This window comes from Lycorma delicatula, chromosome 9 (genome assembly GCF_047948215.1).
Source record: "Lycorma delicatula isolate Av1 chromosome 9, ASM4794821v1, whole genome shotgun sequence".
NCBI classification, from domain to species: Eukaryota; Metazoa; Arthropoda; class Insecta; order Hemiptera; family Fulgoridae; genus Lycorma; species Lycorma delicatula.
Genome location: NC_134463.1, coordinates 57,119,667 through 57,145,580, shown reverse-complemented (window position 1 = coordinate 57,145,580; position 25,914 = coordinate 57,119,667). Strand labels below are relative to the sequence as shown.

General features: G+C 30.2%; 1 protein-coding gene across 1 annotated transcript in view; it reads right to left on the bottom strand.

Moving 5' to 3' along the window:
* Nucleotides 1-383: 383 nt before the first annotated feature.
* LOC142330338 (sodium-independent sulfate anion transporter-like) overlaps nt 384-25,914 on the bottom strand; it is a 46,804-nt gene continuing 21,273 nt past the window's right edge. The window contains exons 6-12 of the mRNA XM_075375566.1: nt 25,135-25,299; nt 21,835-21,996; nt 14,439-14,579; nt 12,837-12,982; nt 8,576-8,734; nt 5,011-5,179; nt 384-543 (exon numbers count right to left, since the gene is read on the bottom strand). Coding sequence (XP_075231681.1) covers nt 431-543; nt 5,011-5,179; nt 8,576-8,734; nt 12,837-12,982; nt 14,439-14,579; nt 21,835-21,996; nt 25,135-25,299 — 1,055 coding nt within the window. The 3' untranslated portion in view covers nt 384-430. The remainder of the gene's footprint in view (nt 544-5,010; nt 5,180-8,575; nt 8,735-12,836; nt 12,983-14,438; nt 14,580-21,834; nt 21,997-25,134; nt 25,300-25,914) is intronic.

Here is a 25,914-nt window from a genome sequence, read left to right as displayed (position 1 = left end):
AACCAACATCATGTTTATCAATGTCATTTAAAATAAAAAAAATTCATGTTTATTTTATGTAGTTTTAAATTTAACGCTTAAACAAAACAAATGAAAAATGTTTTCTTACTCTCTTTTTTAAAATATCAATTTAAAATAATAAACTCTTTAATGTTCAATTTGCACCTTTCCAGTTACTAGTTATGGTAGCTTGGAAGTGCTAATCCATTTTATTTACCAATTCTAATAGTAAATTTAAAATAAAGATACACACAAATTAAAATAAACCAGATAAATAATAAAAAATAAATATTACACAATTCTAACAGTTCAAAATTTATTTGTGATAAAAAAAATGATACATTTATCTATAATTTTTATTTCATAAATATAGAAGTAACCACTCAAAATGCTAAATGATCGTGTAACAAATAAATACGTATGTACCATGTTATAGCTCTTTTTCCTCAATATTTTTGGTTTCACTTATTAATGCAATCATCTCTTTACTATCACATTTTTTTAATTCAGTAATATCTTTAGTTTCATGTGAACTTAAATTTCCTATAACAAAAATAATAATTTCCTTTCATATTTAAAGATAAATGTTAATATTATTGGCAATTATTATAAATAAAATGATAAAAATATTTTCTGTTCTGTTTTATTTTACCTTTTTTTTTAAATATTTCTGAAGAAAAAAAAAGTTTTATTACAAACATCACTACTTTTTTTATAAAATAATATTGAAATTAATGAAACAGTAAAATACCATAAAGGTGTTAATTTTGTATTTTTATGGTAGCAGTGGGTAATATTTTTTAACAAACACATTTTGAATTAAAAATATATATCAAGAGAATAAGCGATGATGTAGTAATCTACCAATTCTACCAATTGAGAAAGGCATATTTTTATTTTTCTCTCATCCTCTCCCTCCCTCTCGCTTAGCTCTCTCTTTCTCAAGTTGTGTGAATTGATAAAACTCGAGCCCCTACACAAACATATATGAGCATGTATTATTTTTATATGTAAAATTTTTTTTTGGGATTAATTATGCCATTTTTAAACTTTGATACCCTCTAGAGAGCCCCCCTTTATTTCAATCAAAATTTCCCAACTTCTTTTGGGAAATTTCAGTTGAAAAAGTGCTCACTAATTTTTGATGTAGAACCTGAATCAGGTATTAAAACCCAGAAGGTGAATGAATAATTTGAATTCACTCAAACTGAATTTGTAGATTACTCTGAATATATGTGTGTATGTGTGTGTGCATATAATATATATATATATATATATATATATATATATATATATATTGTAACAGGAACAGTATAACAGACCAGGGTAACAGATTTCTTCAAATTAAGAAGAAAAAATGAGAAAATAATATGAAAAGAAGAATCTAGAAGGAACTAATAGGAATTCTTTTCTCAGACTCACAAGTCTGTTTAACAATCTGTTCTTTGTATTACAGACAAAGTCACCAAAAATTGTTTGACCTTATCGCAGATGATGATGAAAATTATTACGCTTCAATAGTTAAGGGATGAGGCGGGTGCTGTTTCTGCAGGCCAGGGGATATAAATACTGCTAGGAACCAGCAGAGAGTCGGTAGTTTTCTGAATAGTTCTGCAAGGCTGTGTTTGGTATAGTCATGGTAACGAGTGATAGCAGTGAGTAGTTTCGCAAGCCCAAGTTCAACACAGTTGTGGTGACAGCAATATCAATAAGCGTGTGAAAACTACAAATGAAAAGTACATCACAAGCATTCCTCTGTGAACAGTGAGTGAATGCAGGAAGTTGTTCGGTGAGTTATTGGTAAAGAGTTGAGAAAGTGACAGTATTATATCCATTTCATAAAGTGTAGGGTAGTTCTATTGTACAGTAAAAATAATATTTGCAAAAATTAAACTGTATGAACTTTAGACTTTTCTAGTGTTATCTTCTTATTAATGCAGTGTTAAGTATTAATATTAATGATCATTATAACGTTTTTAGTAAACTGGTCTGTATTCTGAATTTTATAATTTAACTGTCTTTTAATAAATCTGTCCTTAATTATATTATTATTCTTATTACTTGTACATTTTAATTGTGGTATTATAATTGTTTGTTACATCTACTTATTATTATTACTTATTCTATTTTCTTTAAATGGAAGAAAAGTAAGAATTGCTAGGTGTGAGGTCGACAGTGGAAGTTCAATCATTTCTCAATGAAGCTGGTTTAATTCTTGAACTGCTTTTGTTATAGTGTGATCAAATGTCATCATGCAAAGACAGAATCCCTCTTTTGTTCTGAATAGCATGTCAAAGTTTTCTAAGAATTTCACAAATGTATAAGCGTATTTATCATATCTCCACGATTAAGGAACTTAATCAACTGTATTAATTAACTGTAGTTAATTAAGGAACTTAATTAACTGTATTCAATATTACCCCAAAAATCAACAGCCATAACTTTATATGTGAATTGTCTTGCTTAAATTTTTTGTTGGATTCGTATGATAATTGTGAAATTTTTTTTTTTGTCTTCAGTCATTTGACTGGTTTGATGCAGCTCTCCAAGATTCCCTATCTAGTGCTAGTCATTTCATTTCAGTCCAGTCATTTCCCTCTACATCCTACATCCCTAACAATTTGTTTTACATATTCCAAACGTAACTAAGACAGGTAGAAGGGAAAAAAAAAAAACGTAACTAGGACAGGTAGAAGGGAAAAATTGTGTAGGCAGGCCACGTTTGGAATATGTAAAACAAATTGTTAGGGATGTAGGATGTAGAGGGTATACTGAAATGAAACGACTAGCACTAGATAGGGAATCTTGGAGAGCTGCATCAAACCAGTCAAATGACTGAAGACAAAAAAAAAATTCCAAACGTGGCCTGCCTACACAATTTTTTCCTTCTACCTGTCCTTCCAATATTAAAGCGACTATTCCAGGATGCCTTAGTATGTGGCCTATAAGTCTGTCTCTTCTTTTAACTATATTTTTCCAAATGCTTCTTCTATTTGTCGCAATACCTCTTCATTTCTCACTTTATCCACCCATCTGATTTTTAACATTCTATTATAGCACCACATTTCAAAAGCTTCTAATCTTTTCTTCTCAGATACTCCGATCGTCCAAGTTTCACTTCCATATAAAGCGACACTCCAAACATATACTTTCAAAAATCTTTTCCTGACATTTAAATTCATTTTTGATGTAAACAAATTATATTTCTTACTGAAGGCTCGTTTCGCTTGTGCTATTCGGCATTTTATATCGCTCCTGCTTCGTCCATCTTTAGTAATTCTACTTCCCATTTAAAAAATTCTTCTACCTCCATAATCTTTTCTCCTCCTATTTTCACATTCAGTGGTCCATCTTTGTTATTTCTACTACATTTCATTACTTTTGTTTTCTTCTTGTTTATTTTCATGCGATAGTTCTTGCGTAGGACTTCATTTATGCCGTTCATTGTTTCTTCTGATTCCTTTTTATTCTCGGCTAGAATTACTATATCATCAGCAAATCGTAGCATCTTTATCTTTTCACCTTGTACTGTTACTCCGAATCTAAATTGTTCTGTGAAATTGTAAATTGTCTACTTTTAGAAATTTTTTCATTCACCTTTTCTAACAAATCATTCATAATCACTGAAGGGCAACTGCTACATTTGTCTTGCCTTTTTGAAACAAAAGATACCAGTTTTGAACTTTATTCATAAAATGTATTTCACAAACATCTCAAATTTCTTTGTGGATTTCAACGGTGATTTGTTTCTTGACCTTATAAAATAAATTACTGCTCAAATTTCACTCTTCACAGAATTATTCATTTTAGACTCATTTCACTCAGGTTATGCATAACAATTAATATGAATATAACTGGACTGTTGTTATCAATTAATTATGTACACACATAAAACCAAGAATTTACTTTTATAAATCTTTTCCGTTCAATTAAAGAATGGATTACATAATTTTTTACTTCACTATCTCTATGAATGTTTTTGCAACATCCTTCACTGTTTGAATTTTTTTAAATTAAATTAATTGGCTAAATATGGTTTAAATATTAATTGCAAACTGTGTGTTTATTAGATTCCCTAGTGTTTATATTTATGCATGTGTGTAATATATAATATTTTTCTAGTATATTAATTTCTGAACTTTTTTCTTTTTATGTTTTTTCTGTTTTATTTCTGGGATTAGGCAAGAGTAATTTGACTGGGGTTCTATAATTAGATGGTCTTCCTGATGCTAATCGACCAGAGGGAATCAAGTGTAGAAATTTGATGCAAGTGAAAAAATGTGAAGCCTAACTGAAATTTGAACCGAGACTTATTTTAGAAGAAAGGAAAGAGATTTACTACTCTACAACATAAGTTTGTGAAGTGATAGTATAATTTCTGCATTATTTTTTAATAATTAAAAATTATTGTTGGTTGTAATTTGGAACGGGTTGTTTACCTATATAACCATAATATATCAGCGACACTAGAAAAACTGTGTACAAGAAAGAGTATTTTGTTGAAATATATTATGATTTAGTTGCAACACGTAATTTAAATATAAACAGAAGAGGAATTTAATGAACTGCAAGACTGCATTTGAAAAAGATAATGATATTAACTGGACTGAACTGTTATTAACAAATAATATACAAATGGAATGGCTATTAATAATTATACTGTACGTATACATAGATGGAGTGACAAGTGCAAAATATCACAGCTATTCTTTTTTATTTGATAATGGTAAAAAGAAAATAAAAATAAATTTTAGTTTTATAGTGTAGATGCACTATCTAAGGAAATACAGTTGTAAAAATATTACAGAAAGACACAAATCTGCCATGGATGAATTAAACAAATAACATAACAGCATAACCAATAAAAAAATTAAACACATTTTTTGTTTTTATTGAAGTACATGTATGTGTTTGCATGTTAAATACTAACAGTTAATATTATTAAACTTTTTTTTAAAGCTTTAATTAATTTCACCTAAACTGATTGATAATATTAGTACTGTCACTCACCAAAAAGAATTTTATCAATATCACAATTTGCACTGCAAAATGGTAACAAACTATTTGGTTGGTTAAATGTATTCACAGCATTCCATTTTCTTTTGAGCTTGGTGTTCACATTTATCAAAACTATTTTCTGTCCTTTCTCATTAAAATTTGTTACTAATGAATACACTTCCTAAAAAAAAAAAAAACATTAATTTTGTTTTATATTACAAAACTCAATATCAATGCTATGATCATTTAAATAATTTGAAATTGAGGTGAGGTCAGATTTCAATTAATATTTGGAAAAAGAGGGAAAATGATACTACATAAAGTTCTCATTTCAGATGTTTGTGAACTGAGAACTTTTATTTTGATGCAAAACTTTTTGAACTGGGCAATAATACCAATACAGAAACTAAGCATAACTGACCTGGCAGTCTAATACGTTTTTGAGGAAATTATTATTTTGGTTTTGAATACACTGTCCATTAAATTCATTTAAATTTATCAAACGACATGATGAAAATAAATGCTATAAGAATTAGAAATGGCTCTCAAATTAATGGAAATTTTTTTCCCAAGGCTTTTTAGAAGTAATCCTTCCTCTGCAGTTTCTGGTACCACAGTTAATAATGTTAACCTCCATGATTAGAAACCATATTAAGTGTGTAATCAAATGTATTTTATATCTAGTTTGTGCTTGTTCATTTAATAGTTTCTTTGTTAAGTTAGTATGTTTGTAATATCATATACATCTAAAGTGTGTTGAGATCTTTGTTTTAATATGCTACGTATATCATTTTCATGATGAGGATAATGTTTTTATAAATGTGTCCTACTGCAAAGACAATAAACTACAAAGTATAAATTTTAGAGTAATATGTTAAAAAGATTAATCATTTGGACTGAAAAACTTAAGGTACAAAATAGGTCAATTGTTACATATACAAATAGGAAAAAATTTTGGATGGAAGAAAAATGCTCTAATACATGCAGAAGATGCTTGATCTACGAGGTCTGTTCAGAAAATAACCGAATTTTTAATTACACGCCAACAGATATTTAGCGACAAGCAATTGTGTTCTACATTACCTCTTCTGTAACCACATGTTCTTGGATTGTTGATATCTCATTTAGTTTTCATGTTATTGTTACTTGAGTTTGACTTGTTAGTAAGTGTTAGTAGTGATTTTTGTAATGTGCAATTTTCTGGAGCAACGATACTATGTAGAATTTAGCATGAAACTGAGGAAAACTTTCACAGAAACATTTCAACTTTTGAAACAAGCTTACAGAGATCTGTGTCGTACGCAATGTTACGAATGGTTTTCACGATTTAAAAGTTATCAGTCAATTGAAGGTGACCCTCGGCTAGGAAGGCCTTTGACTTCAACTGATGACACCCACATTCAGAAAATCAATGATATGGTGCATGTAAATCGCCAATTAACTGTCAGAGAACTTGCAGAAGAGGTTAGCATCTCGATTGGATCATGCTACAACATTTTGACTGAAAAACTGAACATGAATCGAGTTGCAGCAAAGTTTGTTTCTCCTCATTTGATGACCAAACAGCAGAAAGAACATCAAGCGGACATTTGTGGCAACTTCTTGAAGAAACCAATTACAATGAAATATGGATATAAAGGATCATAAGGGAGATGAAAGCTGGGATTGCAGCTACAACATTGTGACAAAAGTTCAATCATCAGAATTGATTAGCAAAGGATCTTCATGTCCCAAAAAAGTATGTCATTCTTGATGCAATGTCAAAGGGATGCTCTCTATTTTTTCTGATTTTAATGGGATTGTGCATTCTGAATTCTTACTTCAAGTTGAAACAGTTATCAAGGCGTTTTACAACAGTTAGTATGAAAAAATCCACAAAAAGAGACCAGAGTTGTGGCGAGACAACTTATGGTTCCTTTACCATGAAAATGCGCTCGCACACTCAGCTATGTCAATTCATCAGTTTTATGCCAAAAATCAGATGACTGTCCTCTCGCCAGACTACTGTGCCTTCCTACTCGTCAGACTTGGATCCTTGCGTTTTTTTCTTATTTCAATAAATTAAAATCAGTGATGAAAGAACTATTAATTACATTGAAGCAAATTCATCACAGACCTGAAAGGCCACTTCAAATGAAGCTATCCAGGACTGCTTTGCAAAGTGGAAACACACTGGGAAAAGTGTATAAATAGGGTGGGAAGTACTTTGAAGGAGACAAGGACCAATAATCTGTAAAATTAATAAAGATTAAAAAAATAAAGTTCAGTTATTTTCTGAACAGACCATGTGAATTCTGTAAAACTAGCAGAATTATGAATAAATTCCAGAAATCAGGCCAAATAAGATATGATCACATTGCAAACATTCACTTAGAAATATCAGAATCAGAATCTTTAATTTGAAAAATATCTTGTAAATATTGAAAGAAGTAGATTTCATTAAATTAAATCCAATGCAACTGGATTAATCTGTAAAGTTACATGAGGATGGGCCTATCCTTATAAGATGTTATGTAAAATTCTACAAAAAATTCATTATTTTGCATACAAAGTATGTTGGATGTTAAGGAAGAATGTTCTGAAGCCTTCTAAAACTTAATTAAAAATGTTGCAACATTTCAGAAGAAGAAAAGCAATTTAATAAGCTCACAGAATGAAGAAAACATTTTTACAGCTAATGAGTTTTGTCTAATGTATTTCTGAAATTTAAACTGAGTTTGTCCTTCAAGTAATGGAAGCAGCTGATAAATATGCAGTCTGTAATAAAATTAAAGGTTTAGTCAGAAAAATTGTTTTATGGAAAATTATGATTAGTATGAAACACTTGTAATCTTTACAACAAAAAAATAATTTAAAATGATGGCAATACTATGGCCTAAATCTCTGAACTGAATACTGAAAAAGAATCTAGATTTTTATTTTCTTGATGAAATAGAAAAATCTTTTACTAGCTCTAAAATCTAGTTCTTAAGCTGATATTTTTTAGGCAATCTCAGGATTCAAAACTGAACAATGAAATAGGCTACATAAAGAAAACTAAAACTAACTCGAGACTGACATGTCTAGGTGCTGTTATAACAGGAACTATAAAGAAGTCATAAAAGATTGTGTGTATTATAAAATTATATTTATTTGAAAAAGCATTTTGCTTCCTTAAGTATCATTTTTCATAACACTTTTCACATTAGAAATCCATTAATAAAAAGAAAAAATCTGTGTTGGTTGGGTAGATTACCATTTTGAAAGATTGATCACATAGGCAAGAGAGTTTAAGACTGCTGGAGTGGAGTGCAAACATTATCTGCTGTCATCATATGGAGGATTATCTGCATGTTATTGCATTATTGTATGTATGTTCAGTACTGGAGTACTACATGTGGCTAAATATACTTGTGACAAATCCCATCACAGATATTTTACTTTAAAAAAATGAAAAACTTAATATTAATAATTCTAAATAATAAATAAAAAACAAACTTATTATTATTCATATGAAATTTAACTCAAGAAAAGTGTTTAATCAAATATGATTTAATTTAAGTATTAAGAGTAAGTTTATTTTAATACTACACCATACCTCAAGAGCAGTGAAATCAAGTCCTGATAGGTTTTTACAGTTTACTATTATTGGCATATTCTTACGTTGCTTTGAAATAATTGTCTGTAAATTTTTCATAGCTGGAAAGTATAGTCCTTTATCTAGGACTATCTCAACATACTTCTGCCCTGAAACTGTCTGAATATAAAATTAATAGTAAGAGAATATTATGTTACATAAAAAATTATACTTACTGATATAAAATAAATATAACAATACACAAAGAAAATAACATATTTAATAATGACCCTGTTGAATTCTGTCGAATAATCAATTTGTGTTGATAATAGTATAGAATAGAAAGTAAAACGGTTAATAAAACTAATATATATGCAGATTTATAGAGTAAATTATTTAACATAGTTCTTTATATATATATATATATATATTAAATCAAAATAAATTTATAAATGTAATAATTTTGAAAATATTAGCTACTGAGATGATCAAAATTTAAAAACATTGTGTTCTATGATCCAATACTAATATGACAATACATCTTAAGAAGGCTCATTCGCTGTTAGGTAATAAAGCATGTTATGGTAAAAGGATAGAAGAATGATTTCAAATTGTAGCTGTAGGTGTCAGGGCATCGAGCATCAAGATTACAAACTTATAACTTCAGCTATTGACTGTTTTTTTACAAAGAAATAATACAGTATTTGTATTATTAAGTTTTATTATTATTATATTTATATTACATACTATTGAATGAGGTTAATAATAAAGCAGATTACAAAAAAAAAATCATGAAATTTTAGTTAAGTAACATATTGTTTTAACAGTAGTGCACTTTTATCAAATACATTATCAACATTGATTTAATAAATTAATTCATTATTTATTTGCAGAACCACCAAATAAGTAAAATAACCACTGATAATGTTTTCACTCTTGCAGTGCACCTTTCCCAAAATACAATTAAAAATTTATATACTACATAAAAAAATAATTGGAGCTTATTACAAGTTGCTGTTTTAAAATAAAGTTTGTATGGAATACATTACATTAGTTCTACTGAAGATAGCACTACTATTCTGTAGCCTTTTAGTCAAGCTATAGTTTCAAACAATTCATGCCCATCAAATATTGTCTGAGATGCATTTTGGTTGCATTTATGAGGGTATAATACTCGTTTATAATATTTTAATAATTGTATTTTTGTGTTCTATTATTGTTATATTGTAAAATTGCAATACTGTTTTGAATGTTAGTTAAATGAGTGTTTAAAATTTATAAATTTCTAACTACATTTGATAACTTGAGTTTATATTTAATGAATGCATTAAAGTTTTCATTAAATTTATTATAAATGTTTTATGAATGTATATAAAATCACAGTTGTTATGCTAAATTTTATTGTGCCATTATCATGTTTATCAGTTTTATTTTAAAAGATTTTGTAAAATTTATTTTCAGACTTAATATTAGTATTGATATTTATGATTACTGAATGATTATTTTTCAGTATTATCATAATTAATGATGTGTTAATAAATTCTTTTATTATAATACAATGCTAATGACAGTGGTAGGTAAGTAGGATTTGCATTAAAACAAGAAAACTTTTTAGATTTAGTAAAATGTTTTGAGATGATGTCGGTTTATCCTTAAAGATTAGAAGATGATTCAGCTATGCTAGTTATGTGGAATTTATATCATGATTTCTGGTAAACATTTTTAATCTTAATAATTGTTTTTTCTCATATTTAGACTAACTCTTTACATTAACCTTTTTAAACTCAACTTTATATTAGAGAGATTAATTGTAATTTAAAGATTTAATTTTTTTACAGATCCTGGTATTCATACAATCAGTTTTTTTATTTTTTTAACTTTAAATGTACCACTGACATTATTATACATCTGATAAGGAGGCTAACAGAATGATTTATAGTTTAGTTGAAATAGTTCAACACAACACACACACACACACACCCATATATATATATTTTCTATGTTTTTGTTAATGAGTGAGGTGTTTCTTTAGGAACCCTGCAGTCTTAAGTTGTTCTTTAATTTCTGAAGGAAAAGTAATTTTTTCCAGAATATATTTAAGCCATTCAATACAAAATAATTAATAATGAGCTTCTTTCAAGTTCCTAATTTCCTGATGGGTTATGGATAGTATGGGCAAACCTTGCCTGTAGAGGGCTTTGGGCTATTCTCAGGATAAGTTATTTATTTGATGCTTTGATTCCTTCACAGTAGAATGTTCATTCTCAGCTTAGGTTCCTGTAATATGTTATTAAAATTTTGATCTATATTACCATTCTTCATTTTTTCAGATATAATGGTTATTCCAAAATTAACTAACGCAAAATTTAAATTGTGTACCAAGTTTGCCCCCACAAGTTGGCAGTGTTCTGACTAAATAGTGTTCTAAGGTTCTGGTTCAAGTCCTTGAAAAAGGTAGTTGCTTTAGATGGGTTTGAATGCTAGACTGTGGATACCGGTGTTCTTTAGTAGTTGGATTTCAATTAACCACACATCTCAGGAGTAGTTGGCCTGATTCTGTTCAAGACTACACATTTATCGTGGTATCTTTACACTTTCATGTCAGACTGTGAATATGTTGGCATCTCTATAGAGTACTGTTGACAAGATGCCATTGTGCTGTTACTCTGTAACCTGGTATTACATAAATAAATAAAACACATTGAGAATGTGCACAAATTTTGTTGCACTTTTGATAGGAGAAATGGTGCAAATGAGAAATATTGCAAATAGTCTTTTCACAAAACGATTAATTGAGGAATTTGAATGAACAAATCAGTTGGAAGTAACAAAAACCTAGGTTTTTTTTTATTTAACCTCCGGGTCCACCATTAGGTAGTGTTTCAAAGGGTGAGATGAATGATTTGTAGCATGTGTGAAAATGTCATGTCTGACTGGGATTGAAACCCGGGACCTCCAGATGAAAGACCAAGATGCTACCACTCATGCCACAGAGGCCGGCTACCTAACCTAACCTTCCTTTTTCTAGTTTAGCCTCTAGGAATCACTGTCAGGTATTACTTCAGAGGATGAATGAGGATGATATGAATGAGTGTAAATAAAGTGTAGTCTTGTACAGTCTCAGGTTAACTATTTCTGAGATGTGTGATTAATTGAAACTCAACCACCAAAGAACACCTGTATCCACAATCTAGTATTCAAATTCACATAAAAGTAACTTTTATTAGAACGTGAATGCTGGAACTCTACCTTTCTTTCTTTTTCCTGCTTAGCCTCCAGCAATTACCGTTCAGATAATACTTCAGAGGATGAATGAGGATGATATTGTATGAGTGTAAATGAAGTGTAGTCTTGTACAGTCTCAATTCGACCATTTCTGAGATGTGTGGTTAATTGAAACACAATCACCACAGAACACTGGTATCCACGATTTAGTATTCAAATCCATGTTAAAATAACTGAATTAACTATGACTAGAACACTGGAACTCTCGACTTCCAAATCAGCTGATTTGGGAAACATGTTCACCACTAGACCAACCTGGTGGGTTGCTGGAACTCTACCTAACCTAACCTAACCTAATTTGGACTAATCTAATCTAACTGATGCAGATGTACAACCCCCATCCATGCAGGCTGGCCTCCATCCTATTCCCCAGTTCCCTTCCCACAATGATGTTCCTCACTACCTTGGAGACCGCATTCCCACTTCTCCTATGCTAGCAAGCATGATACTAATTATGATGTTATTAGTCTAGCAAGCTCATTACCTTCAGGTAGAGGAGACAGTTCTGTAGCTCAAGCAGACTCACAGAAACATTCTTCTTTGGACCCATTCAAGGGTCAGCCTGTTATGCTGTGTATATATTAACTATTCACTTGTCCATTACCTGAAATTATTTCCTTTATTGATCTGCATGAGATATGGTAACACTTTTTAAAAATTATTAATCAATTTCAAAATTATATGAATACTGTACTTCAGTAAGATCTTTTCAGAGCTAATTACTTGACTCCTTCAATGGAGTTAACAATGTCATCTTCAAGTAGCTGCTTAATTAAGACTGAAAAGATTTTCTTCAAGTAAATATAATTCCCACATAATTTTTGAAAGTGATTAATTAATCATTTTTAATGTTTTTGAATTATTTGTTAAGTGACGGTCCTGTTTGTGGAAGACCACTTAAGTTTAAAAAAATCATCAAAATCATTTTTAGAAATTATTCATAAACTTATTGATTGAGAATATTAAAATAATGCAAATAAAAAAATAATCTACTTACCAGACATGCAGTAACTTCAGTTTCTGGATAGGACCACAGATAAAAAAGCCGTATCATACTAACTGCTACAGAAAGAAAAAGTCCATTTGCCAATCCAAAAGACAAGCAGAAAATCATCGTTAAAATCATTACCATCAAATCTTTTCCTGAAAGTGATAAACTATTATTTAAATTTAGAGAAAAAATTTACTGGATAGTATATTTAGGTAAATAAAAATTATTGGGATTGTAATTTTAATTCTGTTTATTTATTTTCAACAAATTAATTACAAACTGGAATATTACATTAGGAAAATAATTTAAAAAAAAAATATGATTACAATAATGTTGTTTGTCCCATCAAAGATTACTCTTCTGCGTTGGGGAGGAGTCATAAATCCTCATTTATTGTTTAAAACCATGAATAGTTAGAAAATTAAATTTTTTTTCTAATTTAGAAACTATAACAATTTTTGCTTTAAAGTCCTTTTTTGTTAAACGTTTATTTTCACTCAATGAAACACATAAAATTCTTTCCTTTTACAACTCCCTTACAATCATCAGCAGCTTTTTGTTTCAGGATGTTAGGTGATGATTTATAAAAATGGGCAGATTAGCAACCCACCGGGTTGGTCTAGTGGTGAACGCGTCTTCCCAAATCAGCTGATTTGGAAGTCGAGAGTTCCAGCATTCAAATCCTAGTAAAGCCAGTTATTTTTACACGGATTTGAATACTAGATCATGGATATCGGTGTTCTTTGGTGGTTGGGTTTCAATTAACCATATATCTCAGGAATGGTCGAACTGAGAATGTACAAGACTACACTTCATTTACATTCATACATATCATCCTCATTCATCCTCTGAAGAATTATCTAAACGGTAGTTACCGGAGGCTAAACAGGAAAAAGAAAGGGCAGATTAGCAGGATGCTCTAGAGCTAGTAGATTTACTGTCAATTGAATTTTCTTTAGTTGCTTGAATGCATTATACATTTAATTTCAGTCTCAAAAGATAAAAAAACAAACTATTATAGGTGGTGAGTTGTTTTCATTGAAACTAACTCTTCTGTGAGCCCTTTACAAAATCAATATTTAAAAAAACTTTACACAGAATATCACTAATATATTCACTACTTGAGTTGGGAATTCCTTAAAGTTTAATATATTCTTCTTTGGTCCAAATTTGGAATCTGGTCACAATCTTTCTGATTAGATTGATTCCTAAAGATCTTTTATTTTAGACTCAAAATATCATGTTTACATAAGCAATTGTGTTTTCTTTCAACTAAGTGTTTTTAAGACACTATCAAACTGTGAACTTAAAAGATCAACAGATTTTTTTAATATTCTTATATAATTTTGGCCTATTCGTAATTAATTTATTGTAATCTAAATATTAAAGAAACAACATTAACGTAAGAATAAAAAGTAATTATTTTTTTTATAAATAAAAAAAAAAAAACATTTTCTAACCACATATTTTGTATACATTTTATTGCAAAATATTAATTAGGTTCAGTGTTTTCTTTCAAAACAGTAGGAAATCATCCAGAACAATATTTAAACAAAATAACTTTAAAAAAACTTAAATATCTTTATTACAATCTTAAAAAAAACTTACTGTCTGATTTCCACATTGGTACCATGATAGGCCAGTCAATAAGAAATACAACACAGGATATTAAAACAGCTGAAAGTGTTGCTCTTGGTATCAGATTAAAGTATGGTGTGAAAATAGAGAGGACAAGGACTGATCCAATTCCTGTAAAAAAAATTACTTAGTATATCAGCATAACAGTGTATCTGTTATAGAATATAGCTAAATTTTACGATATAGAAAACATAACAACAAATAGGTCAAGGAGAAAATTGAAAAAACTGTCCTTTTGGACAAATCATTTTGCAAAGTCTGGAGCGCTTAAGGAAGTTGGATACTGAAAAATGAAAGTGTGAAGTAAAAATAAAATTACAATTGCTGAAGCAACAGCTTCAGCAATCAGTTTATAAACTGATTCTTGTAGATCACTGAAGTTTGTTGAAGATCATGCTGAATGTAGTTTCATTGCACACTGTATTTAGCATTTATTTATGACTATAGCAGTAAATTCTGTTTAAAATTTATAAAAAGGAGAATTTCAGCTAATGACAATTAGTTATTCAAATAATTTTCATAAGGAGAATAAAATAAAATAAAAAAAAATGTTAAAAAAATTATTCAGTGATTTTTTTTAAACTTGATTCTCTGAAAAGAATTAGCTGTTTGTTTACTGACTGAAACAGCTATAAGTGTTGATTAGAATATGGATGCAGTTTAAACTTTCAAACCGTTCAATATTATGCAAGCATCTTACTGGGAAGGAGTAAAAGCATGCCTTACTTTTCTGACAAGTGACAGGGAACTCATTTAATTAAGATAAAACAGAGGCAGCAAAACTAGCAAAACTATACTCTCAATAAAAATTTTATTATGTCTAGAATGTTTGATGATCATTTTAGACTTTACACAAGCATTTTATTATTTTAATGATTCAAAGAAAAATGAAACAGTTATGGTATATCAGGGTAATATCAATTTAAGCTCATGAAATTAATTTAAAATAAATATATCTTATAAAAAATGTATTTTTGTTTGAAATGTGAAAAGCAAAACCAAAGATTTCTAAAGGGTTTACTTATAAATAATATTAATGAAAATATTTTTAATCTATAGGAAAATAAAAAAAATAACTAAACATAAAGATTTTATGCAAGTAAAGGCTAAAGCAAGCTCTTTCTCACATATAACATATATGTAACTTACATTCTCAGATTATGTAAGAATTTTATTTGATGGATTTTTAATCATTGTTCCTGATTCAGAAATAGTTATTACAAATGTAGTAAATGAACATACCTGCATCAATTCCTAGGCCTCTTGATAATCATTTTTTTTATTTTTAACTATTAAGGGTCTAGCTTATAAAAAATAAAATATGCAATAAGACATTACAAAGAAACTACACACTTTCCACTTCAAGAAGAGCTTGCTGCATACCATAATAAGTTTGAGGGGTTCATGATTAACATAGGAGAAGGAAGGAAGAGCAAAGTAGAAGAGATGCAGGAAGTACTATACCACATACGAACACTGATCTGAATTGGTGCTACTTACCAAATCATATCATAATATTTCCATTCCTAATAACTCATCGCTGCTTATATCGTCACCACTAATATTTAAATCGCAATTGTCACTTAAATCGCTTCCATCGCTAACATCATTTATGCTAATAACATTTTCAATGGAATTATAAATTAAAGGTTCCCAAGACAAATAAGATGTTTCTATTTTCTAGACATGGTAGTACCTCAATTTCCATTTGGTATTCGTAACTGAATTTCTCGTTCTTCAATTAATGCAATAGGTAATAGTTAATTTTAAATTTAATTTAAAATTAACATTAACATTTTTTCGTGACGTACTCTTTTAAAACCACCCAAATTTTTTTCAATCGGATTTAATTCCTGAGAATAAGGAACAATCGCAAAACACTGTGAACTTTCTTGGCTAAATTGATTTAAATAATGTAACACGTGACTTACACAGTTTTATTAAACTATACAATTCTAGTTTCAACATTATGCTCATAAATGACATGTTATTTTGTATAAACCAATCAATTATGTCTGCTTTTTTGCGTGTTAGAATTTGGAGTGATGTTCAGATGCACATTATGGTTTTTTTTTTGTCTTCAGTCATTTGACTGGTTTGATGCAGCTCTCCAAGATTCCCTATCTAGTGCTAGTCATTTCATTTCAGTCCAGTCATTTCCCTCTACATCCTACATCCCTAACAATTTGTTTTACATATTCCAAACGTGGCCTGCCTACACAATTTTTTCCTTCTACCTGTCTTTCCAATATTAAAGCGACTATTCCAGGATGTCTTAGTATGTGGCCTATAAGTCTGTCTCTTCTTTTAACTATATTTTTCCAAATGCTTCTTTCTTCATCTATTTGTCGCAATACCTCTTCATATGTCACTTTATCCACCCATCTGATTTTTAACATTCTATTATAGCACCACATTTCAAAAGCTTCTAATCTTTTCTTCTCAGATACTCCGATCGTCCAAGTTTCATTTCCATATAAAGCGACACTCCAAACATATACTTTCAAAAATCTTTTCCTGACATTTAAATTCATTTTTGATGTAAACAAATTATATTTCTTACTGAAGGCTCGTTTCGCTTGTGCTATTCGGCATTTTATATCGCTCCTGCTTCGTCCATCTTTAGTAATTCTACTTCCCAAATAACAAAATTCTTCTACCTCCATAATCTTTTCTCCTCCTATTTTCACATTCAGTGGTCCATCTTTGTTATTTCTACTACATTTCATTACTTTTGTTTTCTTCTTGTTTATTTTCATGCGATAGTTCTTGCGTAGGACTTCATTTATGCCGTTCATTGTTTCTTCTAAATCCTTTTTATTCTCGGCTAGAATTACTATATCATCAGCAAATCGTAGCATCTCTATCTTTTCACCTTGTACTGTTACTCCGAATCTAAATTGTTCTTTAACATCATTAACTGGTAGATCCATGTAAAGATTAAAAAGCAACTATTAACTAATTAAAAAGCAACGCAGTAGGGAACATCCTTGTTGGACTCCCTTTCTTATTACGGCTTCTTTCTTATGTTCTTCAATTATTACTGTTGCTGTTTGGTTCCTGTACATGTTAGCAATTGTTTTTCTATCTCTGTATTTGAACCCTAACTTTTTTAAAATGCTGAACATTTTATTCCAGTCTACGTTATCGAATGCCTTTTCTAGGTCTATAAACGCCAAGTATGTTGGTTTGTTTTTCTTTAATCTTCCTTCTACTATTAATCTGAGGCCTAAAATTGCTTCCCTTGTCACTATACTTTTCCTGAAACCAAATTGTTCTTCTCCTAACACTTCTTCCACTCTCCTCTCAATTCTTCTGTATAGAATTCTAGTTAAGATTTTTGATGCATGACTAGTTAAACTAATTGTTCTGTATTCTTCACATTTATCTGCTCCTGCTTTCTTTGGTATCATGACTATAACACTTTTTTTGAAGTCTGATGGAAATTCCCCTTTTTCATAAATATTACACACCAGTTTTTATAATCTATCAATCGCTTCCTCACCTGCACTGCGCAGTAATTCTACAGGTATTCCGTCTATTCCAGGAGCCTTTCTGCCATTTAAATCTTTTAATGCTCTCTTAAATTCAGATCTCAGTATTGTTTCTCCCATTTTATCCTCCTCAACTTCCTCTTCTTCCTCTATAACACCATTTTCTAATTAATTTCCTCCGCATAACTCTTCAATATATTCCACCCATATATCGACTTTACCTTTCGTATTATATATTGGTGTACCATCTTTGTTTAACACATTATTAGATTTTAATTTATGTACCCCAAAATTTTCCTTAACTTTCCTGTATGCTCCGTCTTTTTTACCAATGTTCATTTCTCTTTCCACTTCTGAACACTTTTCTTTAATTCACTCTTCTTTCACCAGTTTGCACTTCCTGTTTATAGCATTTCTTAATTGCCGATAGTTCCTTTTACTTTCTTCATCACTAGCATTCTTATATTTTCTACGTTCATCCATCAGCTGCAATATATCGTCTGAAACCCAACGTTTTCTACTAGTTCTCTTTATTCCGCCTAAGTTTGCTTCTGCTGATTTAAGAATTTCCTTTTTAACATTCTCCCATTCTTCTTCTACATTTTCTACCTTATCTTTTTTACTCAGACCTCTTGCGATGTCCTCCTCAAAAATCTTCTTTACCTTCTCTTCCTCAAGCTTCTCTAAATTCCACCGATTCATCTGACACCTTTTCTTCAGGTTTTTAAACCCCAATCTACATTTCATTATCACCAAATTATGGTCGCTATCAATGTCTGCTCCAGGGTAAGTTTTGCAGTCAACGAGTTGATTTCTAAATCTTTGCTTAACCATGATATAATCTATCTGATACCTTGCAGTATCGCCTGGCTTTTTCCAAGTGTATATTCTTCTATTATGATTTTTAAATTGGGTGTTGGCAATTACTAAATTATACTTTGTGCAAAACTCTATAAGTCAGTCCCCTCTTTCATTCCTTTTGCCCAGCCCGTATTCACCCACTATATTTCCTTCCTTGCCTTTTCCAATGCTTGCATTCCAATCTCCAACTATTATTAAATTTTCATCTCCTTTTACGTGTTTAATTGCTTCATCAATCTCTTCGTATACACACTCTACCTCATCATCATCATGGGCGCTTGTAGGCATATAGACGTTAACAATCGTTGTCGGTTTAGGTTTTGATTTTATCCTTATTACAATGATTCTATCGCTATGCGTTTTGAAATACTCTACTCTCTTCCCTATCTTCTTGTTCATTATGAAACCTACTCTTGCCTGCCCATTATTTGAAGCTGAGTTAATTAATCTAAAATCACCTGACCAAAAGTCGCCTTCCTCTTTCCACCGAACCTCACTAATTCCTACTACATCCACATTTATCCTATCCGTTTCCCTTTTTAAATTTTCTAGCCTACCAACATTCCACGCTCTGACTCGTAGAATGTTATTTTTTAATTTTCTGGTGACCCCTTCCTTAGTAGTCCCCACCCAGAGATCCGAACGGGGACTATTTTACCTCCGGAATATTTTACCAAGGAAGGCGCCTCCATTATTGCTATGTGAAAATGTAGAGAGCCACATTTTCTTGGAAAAAAAAACAGCTGTAGTTTTCCATTGCTTTCAGCTGCGCAGTACTCAGAGGACTGAGCGATGTTGATATGGCCGTTTAAATCATTGTGACTCACGCTCCTAACAACTACTGAAAGAGCTTCTGCCCTCTTTCAGGAATCATTCCTTAGTCTGGCTCTCAACAGATACCTCTCCGATATGGTTGCACCTTCGGTCCAGCTACTCTGTATCCCTGAGCACTCAAGCCCCCTCACCAACGGCAAGGTCTCATGATTCATAGAGGAGGCACATTATGGTATGGAGCAATATCTATAATGATGACTAAGTTATAGGGTATATTAGGAATTAATTGTTTATCCACAACTCATAATTAACATAATTCATATTGTCTTGGTAATTTCCTGTTTTGGAATAGATTTAAATATAAGAAGCACGTTCTTGACAAAAGCATTTTTGGAATCGGCATGAACAATGTAAGCATGCTAGCTTTTAGAAATTGCAAGCAGAAGAAAACAATATTCTTGCCTTTAGAAATCAAAATAGCAGCAAGGTTGCAGTTGGAGCTGTCATTTCATGGTATTGATTAGTTGTGACTGGCATATACTTAGGACCAGTTCGTGTAAATTATAGGCCTATTTTGGTTACACTTTTAAGTAACATAGTCTCAGTTCCAGATTTTCTCATTTTTTTATTAAAATGCTTCGTATCTATAGATTTTTTCCATTTGAACCTCGAATCTTTGATAATGCGCCATAAAGACCAAAGGATTCCTTGAAAATTAATCTTCATTTTACAACCGGTATTAGCAGTCGAAGAGTAATATGTTCACCTTTATCTATGTGAAATTTATAAATTGTTTCATGAATGACACTTTAATCGAACTATGGTTGTTTAGGTTTTTAGTGTTAAGAATTTTTTTTAGAAGTGTTAAAGCCTTTATCGGGATTAGTGTTTGCTTTCTTTGAAACCTTCTGAACACTACTGAGTGAAATTTTCGTAGCAGGATGATTTCTAAACCTGTTTAAGAAGCATGGAACCATCTCGTGCCTATCTTATGATAAAGTTACAAACATTAAACATGACTTCTCTCATCTGCTTATCCATAAGCAGAAAATGTAAAGATTAAAAAATTATAGCAAATCTGATATTTTTCATAAACAAAACACAACACAATGTTTTTACAAAACTAATATAATACACACACTCATACAGACACAGTAACAAGCAGTTAAGTCAGCAAAGAAGCAACTGAACGAATGCATATCCCCATCGCCAAAAATGTCTCTTTGGAAATGCTTCAAAGGCAAACTTATTTTAATTTGCAACAAGCTCTACATTTCTGTAAACTGTTTTCCAGGTTTTAATAATATTAAGATATTTGAAAATAAATATGTATTAATTAAATGCTAATTTCATTAGCATTAGTGTGAATCTAACTGTTAAAACCTAAAACGATTGTAAAGATATTTTACATGAAAAAACATTTTTTTTCCAGGATTCTAGCCCTTTAAATACTTAAATTGACCCAAAAGTTATAGCAGACTAATGCAAATTTGTGCATGTACTTCCACAAATTACTGAAATTTAAGAATTATAAGAAAATGTTTTTAATTAGATCAAGTTCGTTTATTTTTAAATGTACCTCTCAATAAAATCTAAAAGAATGTATGATCATTATGTAAAAAAATCTGTTTAAAAATTATTTGTTTACAAAATAATAATACTCAATATTACTTTTTTTGTACAATTTTACACAAAAAGTCAACTAAGTCTTGCGAAAATATTAGTACTGATTTTCTTGGATTTGACAGTAAATTTAACAAATAATCCCCTTAAACAAAAATTCATCACAATTCCATTACATAACAAAATCATGTTTCTAATGATATTAATTTTGTCAAATAAAACATTGTAATTTCAATTATATCATCCTTACATTTATCTGTACTGACATTATCACTAATACTGGTTGTAAATATCTATGAGATTAGAAGTTCCTTAGTTGTTAAACTATACTAACTATGTTAACTATTTTCTTCTGTTTTATTATTCTTAGTACAAAACAATAATAAAGAATTTCACTGTGGTTAAAGGGTTATGCAGATTTTGAAGTTGAATATCATGCTCAATCTTGATTTTGAATTTTAATGATTTCACTAGATCCTAATTAGAACATATAAGTATAAGATGCAAATCAACTGACTTAATTTTCTTGCAAGAGTAAATAGAAATACAAACTTTACTGATAAATAAAAAAAGTATAACTTATATGTTGTAACTGTTTCTGATTAATTGATTACCAGTAAATATGCCAGCAATGGGCGACTGAATATTACTTGCGCTTCCGATGGCACTTCTTGTTATAGCACCACTAACTGGCATGGAACCAACAAAACTTGAAAATAAATTACAAAAGCCTAATGCAAATAATTCTTTGTTTGATTCAACTACTTCCCCATGATCTAGAAAAAAAAATCAAAAAAATTATGAAATAAAATATCATTAAAACAAATTTAAAAATTACACCATCTATGTAATTTATTAAAATAATAAAAATGGTAGTAAGATGACTTTTAGAAATATTCTGTTTTCTTTTATCCCAATCCTTTTATTTAGTATATGTATTACAATGTTAAATCTGAACTAAATGAGGGATATCTTGAATATAACAGGTAAAGTAATTCTTACAGAGTTTGCTATACTTATGAGACTCAAGACCAACTAGTTTGTAGCCTATCACTTGCTACAAGATCATAGAAAGGAGAGCATGCACCTTTTTAGGGTCATATACATTACATACAGATTATACATCTTTATCATGGATAAAGTAATCACTGATTGTTAAATGTGGGCTATGAAATATTTCCAGCCCTTTAAAAAAAAAAATACACTGAACTTCATAGTTGACTGCTTGCTGTTAATGATTACCATGAAGAGTGAAGTATAAAAATCATAGTGTTTTTGAATGGTAGAATGAACGTATATGATAAACAATGTTCTAAATAACCCTGTCATCAAAAACAACTTGAAGAAGTGAATTTATAATGAAATTAAAAAAAAGAATACATCACTGCCACTATCTTTGATTTAGAACTGATTTTTTGGATGATTTTTGGGTTGTTTTTGATAAAATCATCTTAGATCTAGGTTATAAGATTAGTACATTGAGTACTGTGAATATTAACCACAAACAAAACAAATAAGGATGGGTTTGGGATTTTTTACATGCTATACAAAAGTTAATGAAATTTTTAATTCAACTGTTAATGGTAATGAGTTATATAGCATTCTGAAAATAAAATGCTTCTGTTTCTGAAAATATTATGAAAGTGTAAGCAAACTCTGTTTGCTGTGTAAATTGATCGACATGATACTTTGATCAATTATTGCCACAAGGAACAACAATTATTGGTCTACTTTTAAAAACGTTTTGGAAATTGTGCTGTACTATTCAATTTCAGCAAGGGAAAGGGCATCATGCTGTGAACAGTTCACTTTATGTAAGTGTAAGGTATAATTTGCTAAGAGAATTTGAATGGAATGTTTTCAACTACCCTCCAAATAGTTAGGAATTATTTTGAGAACTTCCATCAGTTCAAAATTGAAGCAATTTTTGGGTGGTAGGCAATTTACTAAAGAAGAAGCTGTGAAGCAGTGATTGAATGGGCTAATAGCAAGGAAGTAAGAAAAGGATATTTTGAAGTTTATGGACCAGCAAGATAAATGCCTCAATGTTAGTGGCAATTATATAGAGATTATATGTACAATTATATAGGCTTTGTCTATTACTATTTTTAACACATAATGCATTAAAAAATGATTTAATATGACGAAAGTAAAAATTAGTAAAATTTGTATAATCTTTGTGCCAAGCATTTTATGAAATGCTGTTTCGGAAAAATGTTATATGTAATAAAAATATGGGTGTCCGAGAATTATCTGAACAAGTTTGATGTCTTATTAGAAAAAAAGTAATAGTGTTGTTAATGAATGGTTGGGATTTCTTCAACAGGTAACTCATAAAGTTTCCCTCAGAAAATACTAGACAGCATTGTGATTGCATATGTAATCACATATGTCAGTTGCCACAAATGAATTCACAGAAGAAAGCACAATGTGTACAGGTTGAAACAAAATCAGACACAGTTTGACACAATTTTAGCACTATGATTGATTTAAAGAAACTGGCAGTGTTGAATATAAGAAGGGTGCGAGCAGGTCTAGAACATTAGATGAAAAAATAGAGATCATTTGTCAGTCTTTTGTTCAGAGCCCTGAGAAGTCAATTCGGAGTGCAGCGCGCAAGTTATATCTTCTGTGATCTACCATTCATGATGTTTTGAAGAAACAAAATTGCGTCCTTATAAATTACAAATATTGCAGCACATTACACCACAAGATCACACTGCTAGAAAGGAATTTGCTGTGGAAATGACTGAAAGAATTGAAAATGATGATTGTTACCTTAAAAAAGTTACGTCTCAGATGAGGCTACATTTTACGTGTCTGGAAAAGTGAACACTCAGAACGTTTGAATATGGGATCAGTGAACCCACATGTTATGCTTGACCTTATTAGAGATAGCCCAAAAATAAAATTAATGTTTGGACTGCTTCATGATTGAGTGATTGGGCTGTTTTTCTTTGTGGAAACGGCAGTTAATGCAAATATCTATCTTGACTTGTTAGAAGGGTTTTTTTACCTTCAGCTTGAAGAGTTACAGCCTGAAATCATATATCATATTCCAACAAGATGGAATGCCACCCCATTGGGGTTTACCATTACATGAATTCCTCAACAATATATTCCCAAATTCCTAGATTGGACATGATGGACCAATCACTTGGTCACCTCAAACACCAGTTATATTCCATGTGATTTTTTCCTATGGGTTTCATGAAGGATAATATATACAAAACTCATGTAGTGACTATTGATGACCTTAAAGAGAGGATTGTTAACGCATTCGAACTTATCGATGAGAATATGTTACAATAGACATGGCATGAAAATGATTAACGGTTGGATATTTTGCGAATTACTAATGGTGCACACATTGAAAAACCTTTTATAAAAAACTTTCAGTTTTAATATTTCTAAATTCATACAACCCATTTTTGTATCTTAACAAATAAATAATTTACTCAATATCAAAGTTATTCAAATAATTTTCGGGCATACGATATTTTATAATTTTCTTAATTAAAATATATGTTAATAAAAATAAACAAGAATAAAAATAGTATTTTTATTCTCTTAAATCTTCTTCTAATCAAGATTCTGCATCTTTCTCAGAGAATAATGGTTTTTTTAAAAATTTATCTTATGATTTACAATTAATTTTGAATTAAAAAAAAATTTCAAGAGAAAGCAATTACCATAACTTTTTCATTACTTAAACAATAGTCTGCGTAATGCAGCAATTCTGATGGAGTAGCCGTATCTGATAAAATAAATACATAATATAGTACTAAAGCAAGGTCTTTATTCATTACACAAAAGCTAAATTATTTGCATAATGGATTCAAAAAGGAGATTATCAAAAATTCTAGCATAAGTTTACTTAACCAAAAATAAAAAAAATAATAATAATAACTTACGATATGCTTTAGCAATAAAGATATTTGTAAAAAGAGACAAAACAGATATAGTTATGATTGAAAGATTAAGTTCTTTAACCATATCAATAAATGAATAATATTGATTTCCAACTCTGGCATAAGTTGGTGCAAACTGTACAGGTGGCAAGCCATGCTTTACTTTTCCTGCAGAAAGAATAAATACATATAGAGTAATTTTAAATAATATATTACATTTTTGTAATTTGATTTCAAAGCTGATGACTAATGATCATGGAAAAGTGATTATGATAACTCAATCACAGAAATTTCTTAGATGTAAAATCTTTAAAAGATTTTAAATACAAGATGTGTTCAAAAAGTAATGAGAACTTTGAAATTTCACAGGTTGTATTAGCCCAATTCTCGGGAGTTTTTCATTGTTGTATTTGTAAACAAGTCTGAAAAATATCTGAATATTTTTAGCCATACTGGATGTTTAGTGTGTTTCAGCTGTCAAAAGGATAACACATGTTTTGGTACGATCAGTGATTTTTTATTTGTATAAATAATGGATCAGAGAATTTGTATTAAATTTTGTTGTAAAAATGGAATAAAGTGTAGTAATGTTTTAAAAATGTTAAATATTGCTTTTGGTGAGTCTGCTATGAGTAAAGCAAGGATTTATGAGTGGTATAAGCGTTTCCAAGAAGGCCGTGAAGACGTTGAAGATGATGAGTGCTCCGGACACCCCAGCACATCAACAACCAATGAAAACATGGAAAAAGTGAAAAAAATGATTATGAATGATCACTGAATCAC